General features: G+C 44.4%; 2 protein-coding genes across 3 annotated transcripts; both read left to right on the forward strand.

Annotated features, from left to right (window-relative positions):
- cbln18 (cerebellin 18) lies at window positions 1–2,338 on the forward strand. The gene is given in 4 exon segments (XM_072701609.1): window positions 1–37; window positions 300–391; window positions 949–1,089; window positions 1,899–2,338. Coding segments are annotated over 4 exon segments (678 nt in total). The 5' UTR covers window positions 1–32.
- A 5,381-nt stretch (window positions 2,339–7,719) lies between these two features.
- tagln (transgelin) lies at window positions 7,720–14,585 on the forward strand. Of its 2 annotated transcripts, XM_023812089.2 has the most exons (6): window positions 7,720–7,933; window positions 11,221–11,260; window positions 12,395–12,586; window positions 12,854–13,025; window positions 13,321–13,423; window positions 13,765–14,585. In XM_023812089.2, the coding sequence occupies exons 2-6, from the start codon at window positions 11,252–11,254 to the stop codon at window positions 13,907–13,909; spliced, it is 621 nt and encodes a 206-aa protein (XP_023667857.1). In that variant the 5' UTR covers window positions 7,720–7,933; window positions 11,221–11,251; the 3' UTR covers window positions 13,910–14,585. The 2 variants fall into 2 exon arrangements, with proteins under 2 accessions (XP_023667857.1, XP_023667858.1); XM_023812090.2 differs by lacking the exon at window positions 11,221–11,260 and having other exon boundaries at window positions 7,723–7,933.
- The last annotated feature ends 390 nt before the right edge of the window (window positions 14,586–14,975 follow it).

Consider the following 14,975-nt stretch of genomic DNA (forward strand, 5'->3'; position numbering starts at 1 on the left):
CTGTGTCCTTTTATCAGCATGCCTTATCTAGCATGGAGTAAGTTTGATATTTTTAACCTTTCCGCTATGAATCATGTTATGTCTCATTCTTTTTTTTTAACCATCATTTTTCTGCTTTGTAATTCTTCTTTAACGTTTGACACAGCCTAAAAGCATGTTTTAGACTCACGCTAATATCCCACAGTGTAACTCCAGTCCCTCTGTTCCTCAGTGGGCTGGCACGGAGAGCTCCCATGTGGAAAATGGGCCTGTGACTGTATCTTCAGGCGTCAGACGGGGTGCTGTTGTGTGGCTAACAGGTTCTACCAGATAGAGGAAGAGACTTTCAAGAACCTGGTAGAGATCTGGGACAGCATCACCCATCTGAGCAGCGACATCAGCACAGTCGTAGGTACGTCACCAGAGGCCTGTGCCTGTGTTACAGACTAACCTGTGTTACAGACTAACCTGTTACAGTGTAATAAGGAATGTAACTTTTTCCGATGAAATCATCGAAGTAATGTAACATATTACATTTCATTACTTTTTGATACTTTTGTAACAAATATTGCTAAACGCTGGCAATAAAGCTACAAGCTGAGAAGTTTGTCCCAACGGCTTTGCTGACCCATGTTGTCTGGAAATATGCCAAAAGAAGCCATTTCTGCACAGTAAAAAGACACAGAGCAACAAAATGAATGGTGTAATCTATACATAAGCTTTGTATCAGAAAGAATATATTCAGAAACCCGTTTGTAATCACCAACATTTTCATTAATAACTGTAATTTAGTTACATGTTTTTCCTCAGTAACTGTAACATATTACAGTTATTTACATTTATTACACGCTATTACATATAACCAGTTACTCTCCAGCACTGCCCGAGGCTACATGAATTTTTCATGGGTGCCCCGAACTCTGCAACCTATCATTGGCTTATACACCTGTCACTCCCCCTTCCCCCCAGATGGAATGAGGGTAGCATTTACGGCGACGATGCGCCCCCCACTCTACCCTGAACGCTGTTTTGGCCCCTTCACCCGCAACGTGCCCATTCCCTACAGCATCATCACCCTCAATGACGGCAACGCATACAATCCTTCGTTGGGTAAGAGAGACCAGCGCAGGAAAAAGGAACGTCTTACCAGCATCCCTCCAGCTGAAACCACTGAGTCCTTTTAGAGTCATATATTAGACAAAGGATACTGTCTATTACTATGACAAGAGTGATCAGTGCTCTGAAATTGACTCTTAAATTACCATTCAAGTACCACACAATTTTTTTTTTTCACTTAAACCGACTGGTTTGATTTGCATCGCTACACTGGCTCCCGACAGCAATCCAGTCAAAATAATGATTATGTGGTAGGCATGATTAACACATAATTGAAGATTGTGTCACGGACAGCTATTTTAAATTGTTTGGAACTGTTCTTCCTCAGACCATTCAGTCCCAAAACTGTAACAAAAAATCCCTACTGCACATTCTATACTGTAACAATAATCTATTACTGTACATTCCATACAGCCTGGGCCCATTTAGGTAACTGTATATATATATTTGCTTGTTTTTAAATTGTATTTCTCTGTCTGTGTCTTCATTCATGTCTCAAATTTAAATTGTTGGGTTGTCAATGTTTAAATAAGATATTTATATCCTACTTAACACAGATTTTCTTGTACTATGATCAAGTTTGAGGAAGCACTTCTTTACACAGCGTGTAGTTAGAGTATGGAACAGTCTTCCTGCTAGTGTAGTGGAAGCTAAAACCATGGGTTCCTTTAAATCAGAGCTAGATAAGATTTTAACAACTCTGAGCTATTAGTTAAGTTCTCCCCAAACAAGCTTGATGGGCCGAATGGCCTCCTCTCTCTCCAACTCTGCCTTTACCTGTTGTTCTCCTCGTCGGTCTCCAGGCACCTTCACCGCGCAGCGGGCCGGCCTCTACTCCTTCGCCTTCACCGCCTACTCCGACATCGTGACGGCAGGGCTGAGGCTCTACCACATGGTGCAGCTGACGAAGAACGGCGAGGCCATGACGGGGGTGTGGGAAGACAACCGGGAGGACGCGGAAGACAGCGCCACCCAGACGGTCCTCCTGCAGCTGCAGCCCGGAGATCAGGTCTACGTCGAGCTTATGTCCGGGAGGTACATCTGCAACGACCACAACCAGCGCAACACCTTCTCCGGGTACCTGCTGTACGTCTTCTAGGAGGACCTTGGACCCCTAAAAGCAACCCCCCCTCCCCCACAGCCCCGGCTGCCAAGCAGTCTGGCACCACCTAACACCAAGAAGCACATACTGATGCTGCTTGTTCCTGAATCAAAGACAGAGAATGAAACACTGAAGGACTGACAATATGTTATGTCATTCAAAGCAAAAAAAAAAAGACACGTTCATATTCTAGAATAACTCAGCCTAGGAAGGTTTCCTTAACCTTTAACAAGAACATTAAAATCACACAAAGGGCAAAACATTTCACCACAGATATGATTATACAATCAATGAAATACTCATGCTTACGGTAAATGATTCATTTTCACTAAGACTGTTCTCAACACTGTTAGCCATAACTTTTCTTAGTGCTACCACTCAGCATGTATCTATATACAGTTTCTGTAATTGGCAAAATTCCTAAGATAGATGCGCTTGGATTAAATGAAGGAAATGAGAGGGAATGGGTAGCAACGACCTGGTGTGTCATACCAAACCTGAACTACAATAAAGGTCATTTTTTTGTTGCAAGGATGAGTTTGTTAAATAGCTAAAAACAGACTTAAAATCTTTAACATCGTACGGTAGCACTTAATAATAATAAATGAGATGTATTGAATGAATTTCCACATTACCTTGAGAAAATCTTACTCATTCATTGCTACTTTTTTTTTAACTCCAATGATGTTTTAACATGGTTTGGATTCGGAACTGAGGTTTTGTGGGTTTCAATCCCAAACCTTCTGGGTCCAGTAATGTGTAGGAAAATGTTTTAGTTGATGTCAGTGCTAAAGCAGGCGTTACCAAACACAGATTCAATTTTCATTTATTCGCAGTAAAGCCTTAACAGTACAGGTTGGGCCTTTTCTTCTGAAGATAGTCAGACGGATTCATAGCAGACAGACACACAATTTGGTCACAAGTTTATTTCTTTATCCGCCGCATCACATAAACTCCTATTTTCTTTTCCTCTGAGCCACTTCTCTAGAAATGCGTAAAAGGGCCAGTTTAAACATTTACTGCGACCAATATCTGCAGTGAACAGGGCTGACAGTCACATTCGAAGATCCAAATTAATTTTCTCTCTGGCTGTATCTTGCACAAATTCAAACTCAACAGACGTGCTAGATGACATCAGCACAAGCATGCAGAAAACATGTAAACATACTCAACAAGAATTCTGGTGGAGGTGCTGTAGCTGGAGCCGGCTGGGGTTAGGGTCACGGTTTATAGTCTGTTTGGAGAGACGAAGAGGAATAAACACAGGAATTCTTCTCATTCTTGTACCCAAACCAACCCCCCACCCCCCCTTCAGGCTCCGCCCAAGCTGTACCTAAGGAAAAGCCCAGATATGACGCGAATGCATGCCACCTCACAAACTAATACAACAACGAATAGACTCAGACTATGTGTAACTCACGACACGGGAAGCATAATCAAATAGCCCTCGCTCACGTATCTAGGGGAACCTTCCCCCGCAAGAAAGATCCAACGTATTCTACACATGCAAAGCACCTTTACGTCCAGCAGGGGGCGTGCCGGGCGCTATGCTTATGTACTGTAGTAATCAGACAGAGTGCAGAGAAACAAGGTTTCTCATCAACGAGTCCAGAGAAACTATCAGTTCTCACATCTCTGCTGCAGGCCAGGATTGACAGAAGAATGCAGGGGCCATTCAGGGTTAAGCAAATGCCTCTTAGTGCGAGTACAACATCACTTACACATGTCCGAATCTCATTGGACATGCCATCACTCTGTCGTCACAGGGATGCCTCAAGGGTCAGGCAGTGACATCATCATTATGCAGACAGAGGGGGCTGGCATAAAAAAAACTGCCAATTCCTTACTTGGGAAGGTGTGAGTTTCTGGGGGGGCGTCTTCAGAAGCAAAAAAAACTGAATCAGGAAAGACAAGGTGTTACACTGCAGTGAAAAACACATATAGACTGACTGCAAATACAACAGATAAAAATAAGTAGAGAAAAAAAGAATAGAAATTCTGTGGCATGACAAATCTGGCAGTTATTTAAAAGTATATAAAAAACATAGCCGCAGCTAATTTAACAGCAGTGGAAAAAAGTAATAATTTAAATATAATAAAGAAATCATGGGACTTTAGACGCATCCAAAGAGCAGAGTTATGTGCAGGGGTAATGGCACCATCCATCGATATTCTATAACGTCATATAATTAAAATTCTATAACTAAAATTACAATTTAACCACAAAGAAATAGATAATGCGACTTGCCAAAGAAGCTGTTGACTGTGAGGGATAAACACACATTTTCAGCAGAAAAAGAGTAGGGGGTTTTCTTGAAACATTCAAACAAAGTGTCGTTCATTGTTTTCCTCTAATCCTTATTGGGGGAAAGGGCACACACACAGATGCATTTATTATTATTTTTTTTTTTACAAAATCAGATCAGGGAAAACCCTTATCCCAACAACCACAGGCATCTGTATAAACCCGTGTTTCCTAATCCGGTCCTCGGGGACCCACAGGCAGCCCATGTTTTTGCTCCCTCCCAGCTCCCTAGGGAGCAAAAATGTGGGCTGTCTGGCAGGGAGCCTGGATGGAGCAAAAATATGGACCGGCTGTGGGTCCCCAAGGACCGGGTTGGGAAGCACAGGTTTAAACAACAATAAGGGAGGAAATAAGGGAGCAGCATTCTAAACACACTAATTTACTTGCTCCATCTCATTGCACTGTCAGATATATGATTTATGGTATATATATATATGGGGCAGCGTGTGGCTCAGTGGCCTAAGCATGTGTGCCTATAATTGCAAGGTCACCGGTTCAAACCCAGCCTCAGCACATCTGCAGGTCCTTGAGGTTGGAGGGTGCCCCAGCAGGTGGCTGCCCTTTGTGGAGAGCTTGTTCTACAAAGAGCAAGTTGAGGGAGGCATAAAAAGAATTTCCCCATGAGGGACAATAAAGGATTAAACATCCATCCATCTTCTAGATGCTTCTCCTGTATTGGTCACAGGGATTCCTGGTGCCTATCCTAGGCAACATAAAGCAGAAGGCTGGGGTATACCCTAGATGGGATATGAGCTCACTATATACTGTATATAGTCAGCAAGTATATATGGCGATGGTCGGGGGCCCAGCCCAAGGTGCCCCATGCCTCATGCCTTGTGTTTCCTGCAATAGGTGCCACATTCACCACAACCCTAGTAGGTGGATGGATGGAAAATACTTTGACCCTTTAATTCCTATAATTTGGTGCTAATTTGCAACACAATTAAAATGCATTACAATTACGATTGCACAGTTACAGCGGCACTCTGCTAATACAATTCACCTTCCAGTGGCATTTCTTCTAGTGCCATTGCCATTGAACCAAGCTGCAGGAAGATATAAACAGCGCAAAGCAGCCAACTGTGCAAAACTCACAAGCATAGCGTTCAACAACAAAGCAACTATTTTAAACATCTAACCATTCACCCACCCGGAAACTGCACAGAGCCTGGAGCTTATCTCAGGAAACAGCGGACACCGTGCAGGGGAACACCACAGATGGTAGAGGACGGTGCACACTCACACACCATTACACTCACTGTAATATAGAGACACCTATAAGTTGTGGACTGAGAAGGAAACCCAAGAAATATGTGAGGAACATCTTACATATATACAGTACAGGGCAAGTGTCTTAGGCAGTCAAAGGAAATGTTTAAAACTTTATCTGGGTGGTAACTGCATATTTACTCTGAACAAAAACACAAATTAACATTAGAACATATGTAAATTAAGAGCGACGTGATTAAAAAAAAGAAACTTTCAGGAATTTCTTCTGTTCTCCAAAAAGTCACTGATATCATGGATGACTATGACTAGCTTCTCCTCAGGGGCACCTCAGACATTCCATGAAATTGTGTGTTCATCAGCAGCTGCTCACTTGACTAATCAATTAAAATAGTTCAAAGAATTAGTTATTTATCAGTCATACAAGGGATGTTAATGGTCCAGACAACATGGCCATATTGAAGTATTGAATGGTTGCAGTCAATACTAGAGTGGCTTTCAGAGGGGGTTAGAAATGATTAACTGACACACTTTAAGAGACACAATGTCATATTTTTACACCAACAAGAAGATCATTATCTTTCACAGCCTATGACTTTTGACACAGTATGTATTTGGCAAACGTTAGTAGGATGATTTGAAATAGCGGAAAGGCTATATAACATTCTCATGTTGTTTATTATTACTCATTTATTGCAATTGGCATTTTGGTTCGCAGTCGTAGCTCCCAATAAGAACTTTATAGCCACTACAGAATTAATGTTTTGACCCAAGCACTGGCATCAAGCTATAACAAACCAGCCTTTGAATTTCTGGGAGATGTTCAGAGGAAGAGTAAGGAGTGGGGTGGGGGTGGGGGGGGGGGGGGGGAGAGAAGGAGGAAATAAAGCAGACACAGGGTGGGGGTGGAGGGGTAAAGCTGAAAATGCTCACAAATATGGCACTGGACTCTGGAGGTAGCGGTCATCCTTAGGGAATTTCTAACAGGCAGTGACACGCACTGCGCGTCTCTCCCTCTCACTGTCATATACACACAAGCACACGCTGAGACGCAGGCCGTCCTGGACATAAAAGGGCCGACTTAGTGCTGGGACAAGTTACCGTGCTCATTCATCACGACCAGCTCGCTCTCTCTGCTCCCATCTTACAAACCTCCCTGCTCATTTTCTCCTCGACTGTTTCACATCTCAGCCCCTCGAAAGTTCGCCAAGGTTCTTCATATGATCATTAGCAATAGCTGATTTTAATTAATATGTCAGTTGATATAAATGTAATATGCAAGCAAATGTTAACCAGAATGAAGCTTAACCAGCTGAACAAATAACCTACTGATTTGCAGAAGAAACAAATACTATAATCAATGTATGTTACCACATAGAGTACTGTGCAAAAGTCTTAGTCAGTCAAAGGAAATGCTTAAAGCTATTTATCTGGGTAGCAAGTGCAATGTCCTCAGAACACAATTTACATTACAAAACATGCAAATTTAGAATGACACGATACAAACTACCAGACATTTCTTCTATTCTGTTCTCCTAGATGATCATTTAAACATTATTTCTCTTGACTGCCTAAGACTTCTGCACAGTACTGTAGGTGAATTACACACACAGACACACACACACACACACACACGTGCAATATGGAAAAGAGCTGAACAGATGTAATGGCAGTTTTATGCTCATCAATATCCCCCAACAATCTTTCCAGGTCTTTCCCCAAAAGCCATCCATCCCTCCCCCTCTCTCTCCTGCAGACGAAGTGGTACAATGAGGTATTTGGAAAATGCGTCAAGTTGACCAAAGCGAGCCTTTTGGCTCTGTGCTGCTGACTTCCCGTCCTCTTCCCAAATAAGGAGTCACTTTTTAACAGGGAGGAAAAAAAGGGGGAGACAGGCTGAATGTAGAGGAATAGGTAGACAGAAGGAGGGACAGAGGAGAGAGAGAAGGCGGGGGGGACAAACAGGGGGAGGCCTTGCCCTTTTAAGGCTGTAATTTCCTTTCTCTCTCTCTCTTTCCAGACAAACTCAGTGCGGTGAAGTCATTTTAGCTCATCTGCACTTTTTAAATCGGCACTCCTACAGGGAGGACTCTGCACTCAGCTTGGAGCCAGCGCGAGCATAACCAGCGAACTTGCACACGTCCGACCGAGCCTCCACCCGCCTGTGGTCCACGCCCTCAACCTTTCACTCTTCCTCCACAAAAGTGAGTACGCGCCATCGCTCGGGCTCTGCCGGCCACAACGGTGTGGGAAAGAGAGATCCCACGCAAGCTGCGACACGTTGGGTTCAGATTGTATCAGATTGACAGATTTGTAGTGTTACCTCTTTCCAGGTAACTGGACTAACTGTCAGGGCTAGCAGAAGGGTGTCGCTTTCAGTCTACAAACTGTTAAAGATAGAGCTTCCTCCTAGTGCGTAGTAGAGGTGCAATTCACTTCCACATCCATAGTCATTTGCTGAACTTGTGTTTTGTCTTGAGTATGTATGTAACTATATCTTTGATGATACCTGCTGCTCAATCCGTCATTTGGTGTATTTTTCTGTTAAGATACTTGTTTACATAGATATGTGGATGTGGTGGTTGGTAGGTATATTTGGTGTGGAGATTTCCGTTATTGTGGCTTTGTTGGTTTGACACAAGATGGACGCTGCTGGCGTGTGAACCTTAACTAACAAACATGCCAAAGGAACCCTTGTCAGCAGGATTATTGGGTCATGCAATGTAATGCCATAAATGGTCTGTTAATTACACATCTTTGGTTCTTTCCCAAGGCAGACACTACTGAGTATGACAAATAAAGGCAGACACACACACACACACACACACACAGAGAAAAGAACAATGAAATTGAAAAATAAAGGCACCCACGGACACAAACATGTATTCTTATTTACAAGTACAAAGGCAAGGAAATCAACACAATAGACCTCTCAGTTTTGAAAACCTGCTGTTATCTTATCTAACGGTTCTCTTAGGCGCCAAAGAAGAGACAGCAGAATTGGATCTAGCTTCTAGCAATGAGTGGCCACATGTAACAACGTCCACAGCAAAAGGCAGAGGAACATGGTTTTTGATGTCAGCCTGAAGCCCGGGACTGCTGTCAGCTCCTTTTGCATTTGTGACAAGCTCATGAGTTTCCTTAGTTTAACTGCTCTGTTACAGCCACTGAACCTCTGACACGTAAAGAATGTGCAGTAAAACAATGTATTTGGAGAATTTCCTGAAAATAGAGGGTGTTTCAGTTACCATGAAACATCTTGTTCTCACTCAGAAGAATGTTGCACCAGGTACTCCTCCCCACCAGCCATCCATCAGACACGAGGTGAAACCTTTGCTTTGTTCATTGGTTGATTCATTCCTATGAGACATATTCCTCCATCAAGTCTAATTCAGGGACAGAGAGACAGACGGAGTACGAGGCCAATTTAACCTCACACCTCAATTTCCTCTGCCCTTGACTTGCTGGTGTAACTTCTACAACTTCTGATGCCATCCCAGAGACTGGGGCGAGGCCAAAACCAACAAGAGATTAGCTATCTCAAACACGTCTAAATGCCCACTGTGGCCTTGGGCCCAGCTCCCGCTGAGTGGCAGGTCCACCAAGGAGATCGTTAGCATAACGCAGCCGTGACAGCAGCCGTAGCTGGTCCATGCAGATTATTACTACACGTCACCAGAAGGTACACAGCTTCCGAACACCAACTGATATGCAGTGACGCCTGCAGTGATTTAAGGGTATGACTGTAATTCTGATGGCAGAGACTTGGGGCCCAGTAAAGTTCCGTTGACCCATAGAGCCTCACTGTGCTGCTCCAGCTGTGTCATACTGCCACTGATGTTACTGAGCAGCTACGAGCGCAGAAGCTGCTTCCTGCACCCTAACAGCAGCTCTGACAAACAGCTGGCTGTTCTGCGAAGGGGAGGGAGGAGGGGGGGGGGGGGGGTTGTAAAACAATTGGCGACAAGCGTGGGCTGGAAAAGTAATAGGATCTGCCTGCGATGCCCTGACCTGCACGGCGAGTTTTGTGCAAAGAATACCATGTTTTGATCAGAGATGGAAATTTCAGGCCCAGAAAGTAAAAATTCAGACCATGATTTTGCTTCAACCAAAAAGCTGAGTACTCTGTAACTGTAATTCTTTATATGCAACTGGTTGGTTGAAAGTAAATCAAGGTCTGGATTTTTACTTTCTGGACCTGGATTGTTAAGGGAATAGTGGCAGATATGTCAGCCCAAAGAATTTAAGCAGATGGCTGTTCTTTGTGTTGGGTCTTACTCTCTCTCTGTCAGAGCTGTAAAGCCTGTGTCTCTGGAAGTAAATTCTTTGCTAATGATGTGATGTTGGATGATAGGGCGTGTGTGGGGGATGGGGGGGTAGATCGGGGAGGATACTGCTTAGGGCAGCGGCTCAGTGGATGGCGTAATCCACTGAACAACAGGAAGTGGGGCTGAGACACAAGAACAGGGCGATGCCAGAAGCCACGCCGGGAAAGAGGAGCACCACACAGTGGAGAGGGTGGAGTGTAAAGATGGGCGTTTTTTTTTTGTTTGATTATTAGCTCTCAGAGGATTTTAAAGGGCTGTTAATTCAAACTGCAGGTTTGGGCTGGGTTACTGTTTCACCGTAATGGGCAGTCAGTGCGTTCACAAGTCACCGGTTACGGACATTATATCCCTAAGAGTTCATGTGTGGGTTCTTCCTTAGAAATGACAGACTGTGAGTAATGTGCACGTAAAGTCCTGGGTCAACAATTCCCTTTACACATTGCTACCAACCCAAGTTTGTTTCACAGCCTTGTTAATCCAATTATCCAGCCATGTTAACAAATACTAGAAAATTCAACTCCACCTAGTTTAAAAAAATTAAAGGCCATACATATGTTTTCTGTGCACATTTGCAAGAAAGTTCTGCAGTTAAGTCGACAAATAAGCACATGAAAATTCAAAGAGCACATTTCAGAGAGCGTTATCGTCCCTAAAACAGGATGTTGTTGGAGGTTGCTATGAAACACCTTTTCAAAGGAAGACAATAATCACACATAGCAAGAAACATAAGTCAGAGTGGTGCCACCCATGTTTATACGCAGAACGCTTCATTTGGCTTCTAAGAAACTGATTAGAAACTGAGCGAAGAAAAGGACAAGGCTGGATTCAAGTTTGGTTCCGAATTTCCCCTGCAGAAAGTATTCAAACTTACAACCGCATAAAAGAAAATATCTCAGGACTTTTGCCAGTTGACAGCTGTCACTGAAATGCTTCAGTGGGTGACATGACATCACTGGAGGAGAAGGAGAGACGTACATTGACAAAAGAGTGGGAGGCAGCCTGTGTTCAGGGAGTGTGGGATCATGTGACAGCTTCGAAAGGCTGAAGGCAGCATTTCCAGAGCCATGCAGCATAGCATTTGTGTGCAGCATGTTTCAGCTTCATCTCATGACCGAGCAATGGTGGCGGAAATTATAACCTTTGACCCCCGACTTCCCCCTCAGGTCCAGAAAGTCGTGGTGTATTGACGTCAAGATGGCCCAGGTGACAGCGGTGCCGGGATCTCTGTGTGTGTGTGTGTGCGTGTGCGTTTGTGTGTGTATGCCTTCCACTGACCCTCGCGTTAGCTGACGGAGGTGTTGGTCTGTGTGCCTGACCTCCCGTCACGCTGAACACTGAACCACCCGCCTACCTCAAAACCTCTAGATGGCCTGAACTGAATTACAACCAAACACTTCTGGCCATCTAAGCTATTTCCTCTATTCACTCAGCGACAGAGAGGCTGGTGAAGCACTATGCACTTTCCACACGTGTTGCCCATGCATGTGGTCCCATATCTGGCATGCAAGAGCATGATTTAAAGAGCTATTCATTACTGTGGCTTCCAACTGTAAACATATTATAAAATTTAATGTGTGGCAGGATTATACATGGAACGGATAGGCATTCAACAAATGCAGTTTATGCTGATTAAACAGCGATGGAATTGAAAGCAATTACTGGTCCATTTTACATTTTAAGTCAGCGTAAAATATTTTCAGATAAGACTAAAGGTAAATAACCATATAAAAATGAGTTTGCACCCTTGGTACATAGAGACCAATCCGTTTGACCTTTAATGACTTTAATGACAGTTAACCAAATATAACTATAGAAAATTCACTCATTCATGACTCAGACTTTGCTAAAATCCACACCTTGTCATATAGCAGGAAGCATGAACTTTGGCCACCAAACACAAACAAGCATGTGACACAGATCGGGAGACTCCCAGCAGGCAAAGCAGCTGAACACCTTTGCATAGCTATATTATTGTAATTCGTCAGAGGAAAAGAGAACGGAAAGTTTGCCAGCTTGGTTGCGGATGCGGCTCTCACCAGGCATGTGGTTTTTCTGATAGCATGAATTGACGTGTCCCACCAAAGAGCATTACAGTCAGTCCTGGAGGGCAAGGGTCACAGCAGGGCTTCTCAGTGTCTGCTAAAAAAAAATAAACAAATAAATAAATAAAAGTGATTAGATTTGGTTCTCTGGGATAAGCCTGTGAATGTTTCGGGGCCTCCAGTACTGACTTTTTATGCAAGCGATGCAGATCACCTGCCATGTTTGAGCCAATGAAAATGTTTCAATTCTTGTTTTTGTTTTTTTAACCCTTCCCCGAACTCGCTGAACTGACAGCCAGCACCAACCATGGCTAACAAAGGTCCCTCCTACGGCCTGAGCCGCGAGGTACAAGGAAAGATAGACAAGAAGTACGACCCAGAGCTGGAAGAGCGGCTGGCGCAATGGATCATAGCCCAGTGCGGGAGCGGGGTGGGTCAACCAGAGCCTGGGAAGACTGGTTTCCAGACCTGGCTAAAGGATGGCTGCGTAAGTAACAAGTGACTGTTGAGGCACCACATAACAACTGAATCCCAGTTCCTTGAAATTCCAATTTGCACTTATCATCATGATTAATGATAGAGATGTGGCCTTTCCTCAGTGTGCTGCCTGTGACACAGTAAGAACACAGTGGCTCATTACTCCACCTATGCAAATAATTACCAGCTTTATCGCTACCATTTGCTCTCCCCAATGTGTGCAAATGAGTCCGTCTCTCTCATTCTCACCGCACCACACCTACCTGCTTCCTCCCAGGTGCTGGCTGAGCTGATTAACAGCCTGTACCCCGGTGACAAGCCCATCAAGAAGATCCAGAGCTCAGGCATGGCCTTCAAGCAGATGGAGCAGGTGTCTCAGTTCCTGGCTGCAGCGGAGCGTTATGGTGTCACCAAGACCGACATGTTCCAGACTGTGGACCTCTGGGAGGGTGAGCGGGCGTCAAGCACAACTTTGAGTTCTCTAGGCCAGAGTTTCCCAACCCAGTCCTCGGGGAATCCCGGACAGTCCACATTTTTTGCTTCCTCTCAGCTCCCAGTGCACCTCTACCAAGTATTCGGTGTTCCTGATTGGCTGGGAGCTGGGAGAGAGCAAAAACGTGGACCGAGGACTAGGTTGGGAAACACTGCTCTAGGCATTCACTCCAGAACCGGCAAAATACTGTTTTCCCAGAAATCCTTGGTATTGGAAATTCACAGTTATTTTGCTGTCATCCCTGATCGCAGGGAAGGACTTGGCAGCGGTTCAGAGGACCCTGGTGGCACTGGGCAGCCTGGCAATTACTAAGGACGATGGCACTTACCGTGGCGACCCCAGCTGGTTCCACAAGTGAGTCATACACCATTCATGTCTTAGATATGGCAACTACATTGCACTATGAAATGCCAACATATGAGTTAACATAGCCGTCTCGAACTCTGGTCTGATGTCCAATGTCAGATTTATAAGTTCCCAATAACCACAACTGGTTGTCATCACAGAAGTCACAATTGTGTCAACAAAACAGGAAAGGTTGCATGATTTTAGGTGTGTCAGACAAGCCAAGCAGTCTACTCTACGATGTCCCTGCTGAAGGAAAAATACCAAATGTTAGCGGTTTAACGACTTCAAATCAGTGCTCTCATAACTTGAACTCATAAACTACAATATCTTTCACTTATGCTTGGCAGAAAAGCCCAGGAGAACCGACGGGATTTCAGTGAGGATCAGCTGAAGGAGGGCAAGAATGTCATCGGATTGCAGATGGGCTCCAATAAAGGAGCATCTCAGGCCGGCATGACGGGGTACGGCCGACCCCGACAGATCCACAACTGAGCCCCCTCACCACCTCCCAGCAGCCCCTCCCCCATCGGCCCTGCCCCTTGCTCCTCCCCTCGACCAATCAAAGATTGGAGCAACTCCACACGTTCAGTCTTAACAAATTGGACTGGCTCCTCAAGAACTTTGTGAAGACCAGAAGAAACAGTGAGCGAATAATCCACGAGAAAAGCTGACCAAACTGCCAACCTGTCAAGAAGAAACACACTATGCAAGGATAATGACGACTACACCATATTTCCCCATCTACATAGTCAACCAAACATTTAAATATGTAAATGTTTTTGCAAATCTTAGTGTACACTGTAAATTAAAGCCTTAATTCCAAGTAGCCAGAACACTGCATGCGTTTCTATTATAAAACATCCTCGTCTTGTATCAAGTTGAAGTTCAGTCAATCGCAGCACTGACACAGATGACCACGTTCACCGCCATGAAGGTCACCATGCAGGTGCTGCTTGTGCCAAATTTACACTCCGCGGCTTGGCCCTGAGACACAGGTCTGCTTCCTTCTATCAAATGCGAGAAGATTGGGGCTACTGGGAAAGTGAGCACAGCTCTTTCCCTCCAGAGATCCCGGCCGTGGCCATTAGCTCTCCCCACTAATGCAGAGTGTTTTTGTACATCGTAACTGAAAGCAATTTTGAAATAAAGATCAAGATTAATTTTAAAATTAGTCTGAATGCCTGTGTTTTCAGGGGATATTTCGATTATTCCATCACCGGGCCAGTCCTTTTTGTTGCTTGAGAGGATCTGCCTTGCCGAGACACACGCTGCAGTCACTGCTGCAAAAACGGGAGATCGGTAATCTGACACACCATCAAAATGGGGAAAACATTCAGTTCAGAAAGGTTTCGAAGACGCAGTCAGTCCCAGAACTTCCCCTGACCGCTGAAAACTTTCCGATTTCATGGGGAATATTTTACTGTGATATAATATACTGATTTAAACTGCCAAAGTGGGCTTGGGGATGCTTGAATGCACGTGCTGTGGATTCACCTAGAACACCACCTTTCCTTCAGCGATTCATGAACCGGCTCAGCTGGGGCACAAACGCGTAAGT

Source organism: Paramormyrops kingsleyae, chromosome 17 (genome assembly GCF_048594095.1).
Source record: "Paramormyrops kingsleyae isolate MSU_618 chromosome 17, PKINGS_0.4, whole genome shotgun sequence".
NCBI lineage: Eukaryota > Metazoa > Chordata > Actinopteri > Osteoglossiformes > Mormyridae > Paramormyrops > Paramormyrops kingsleyae.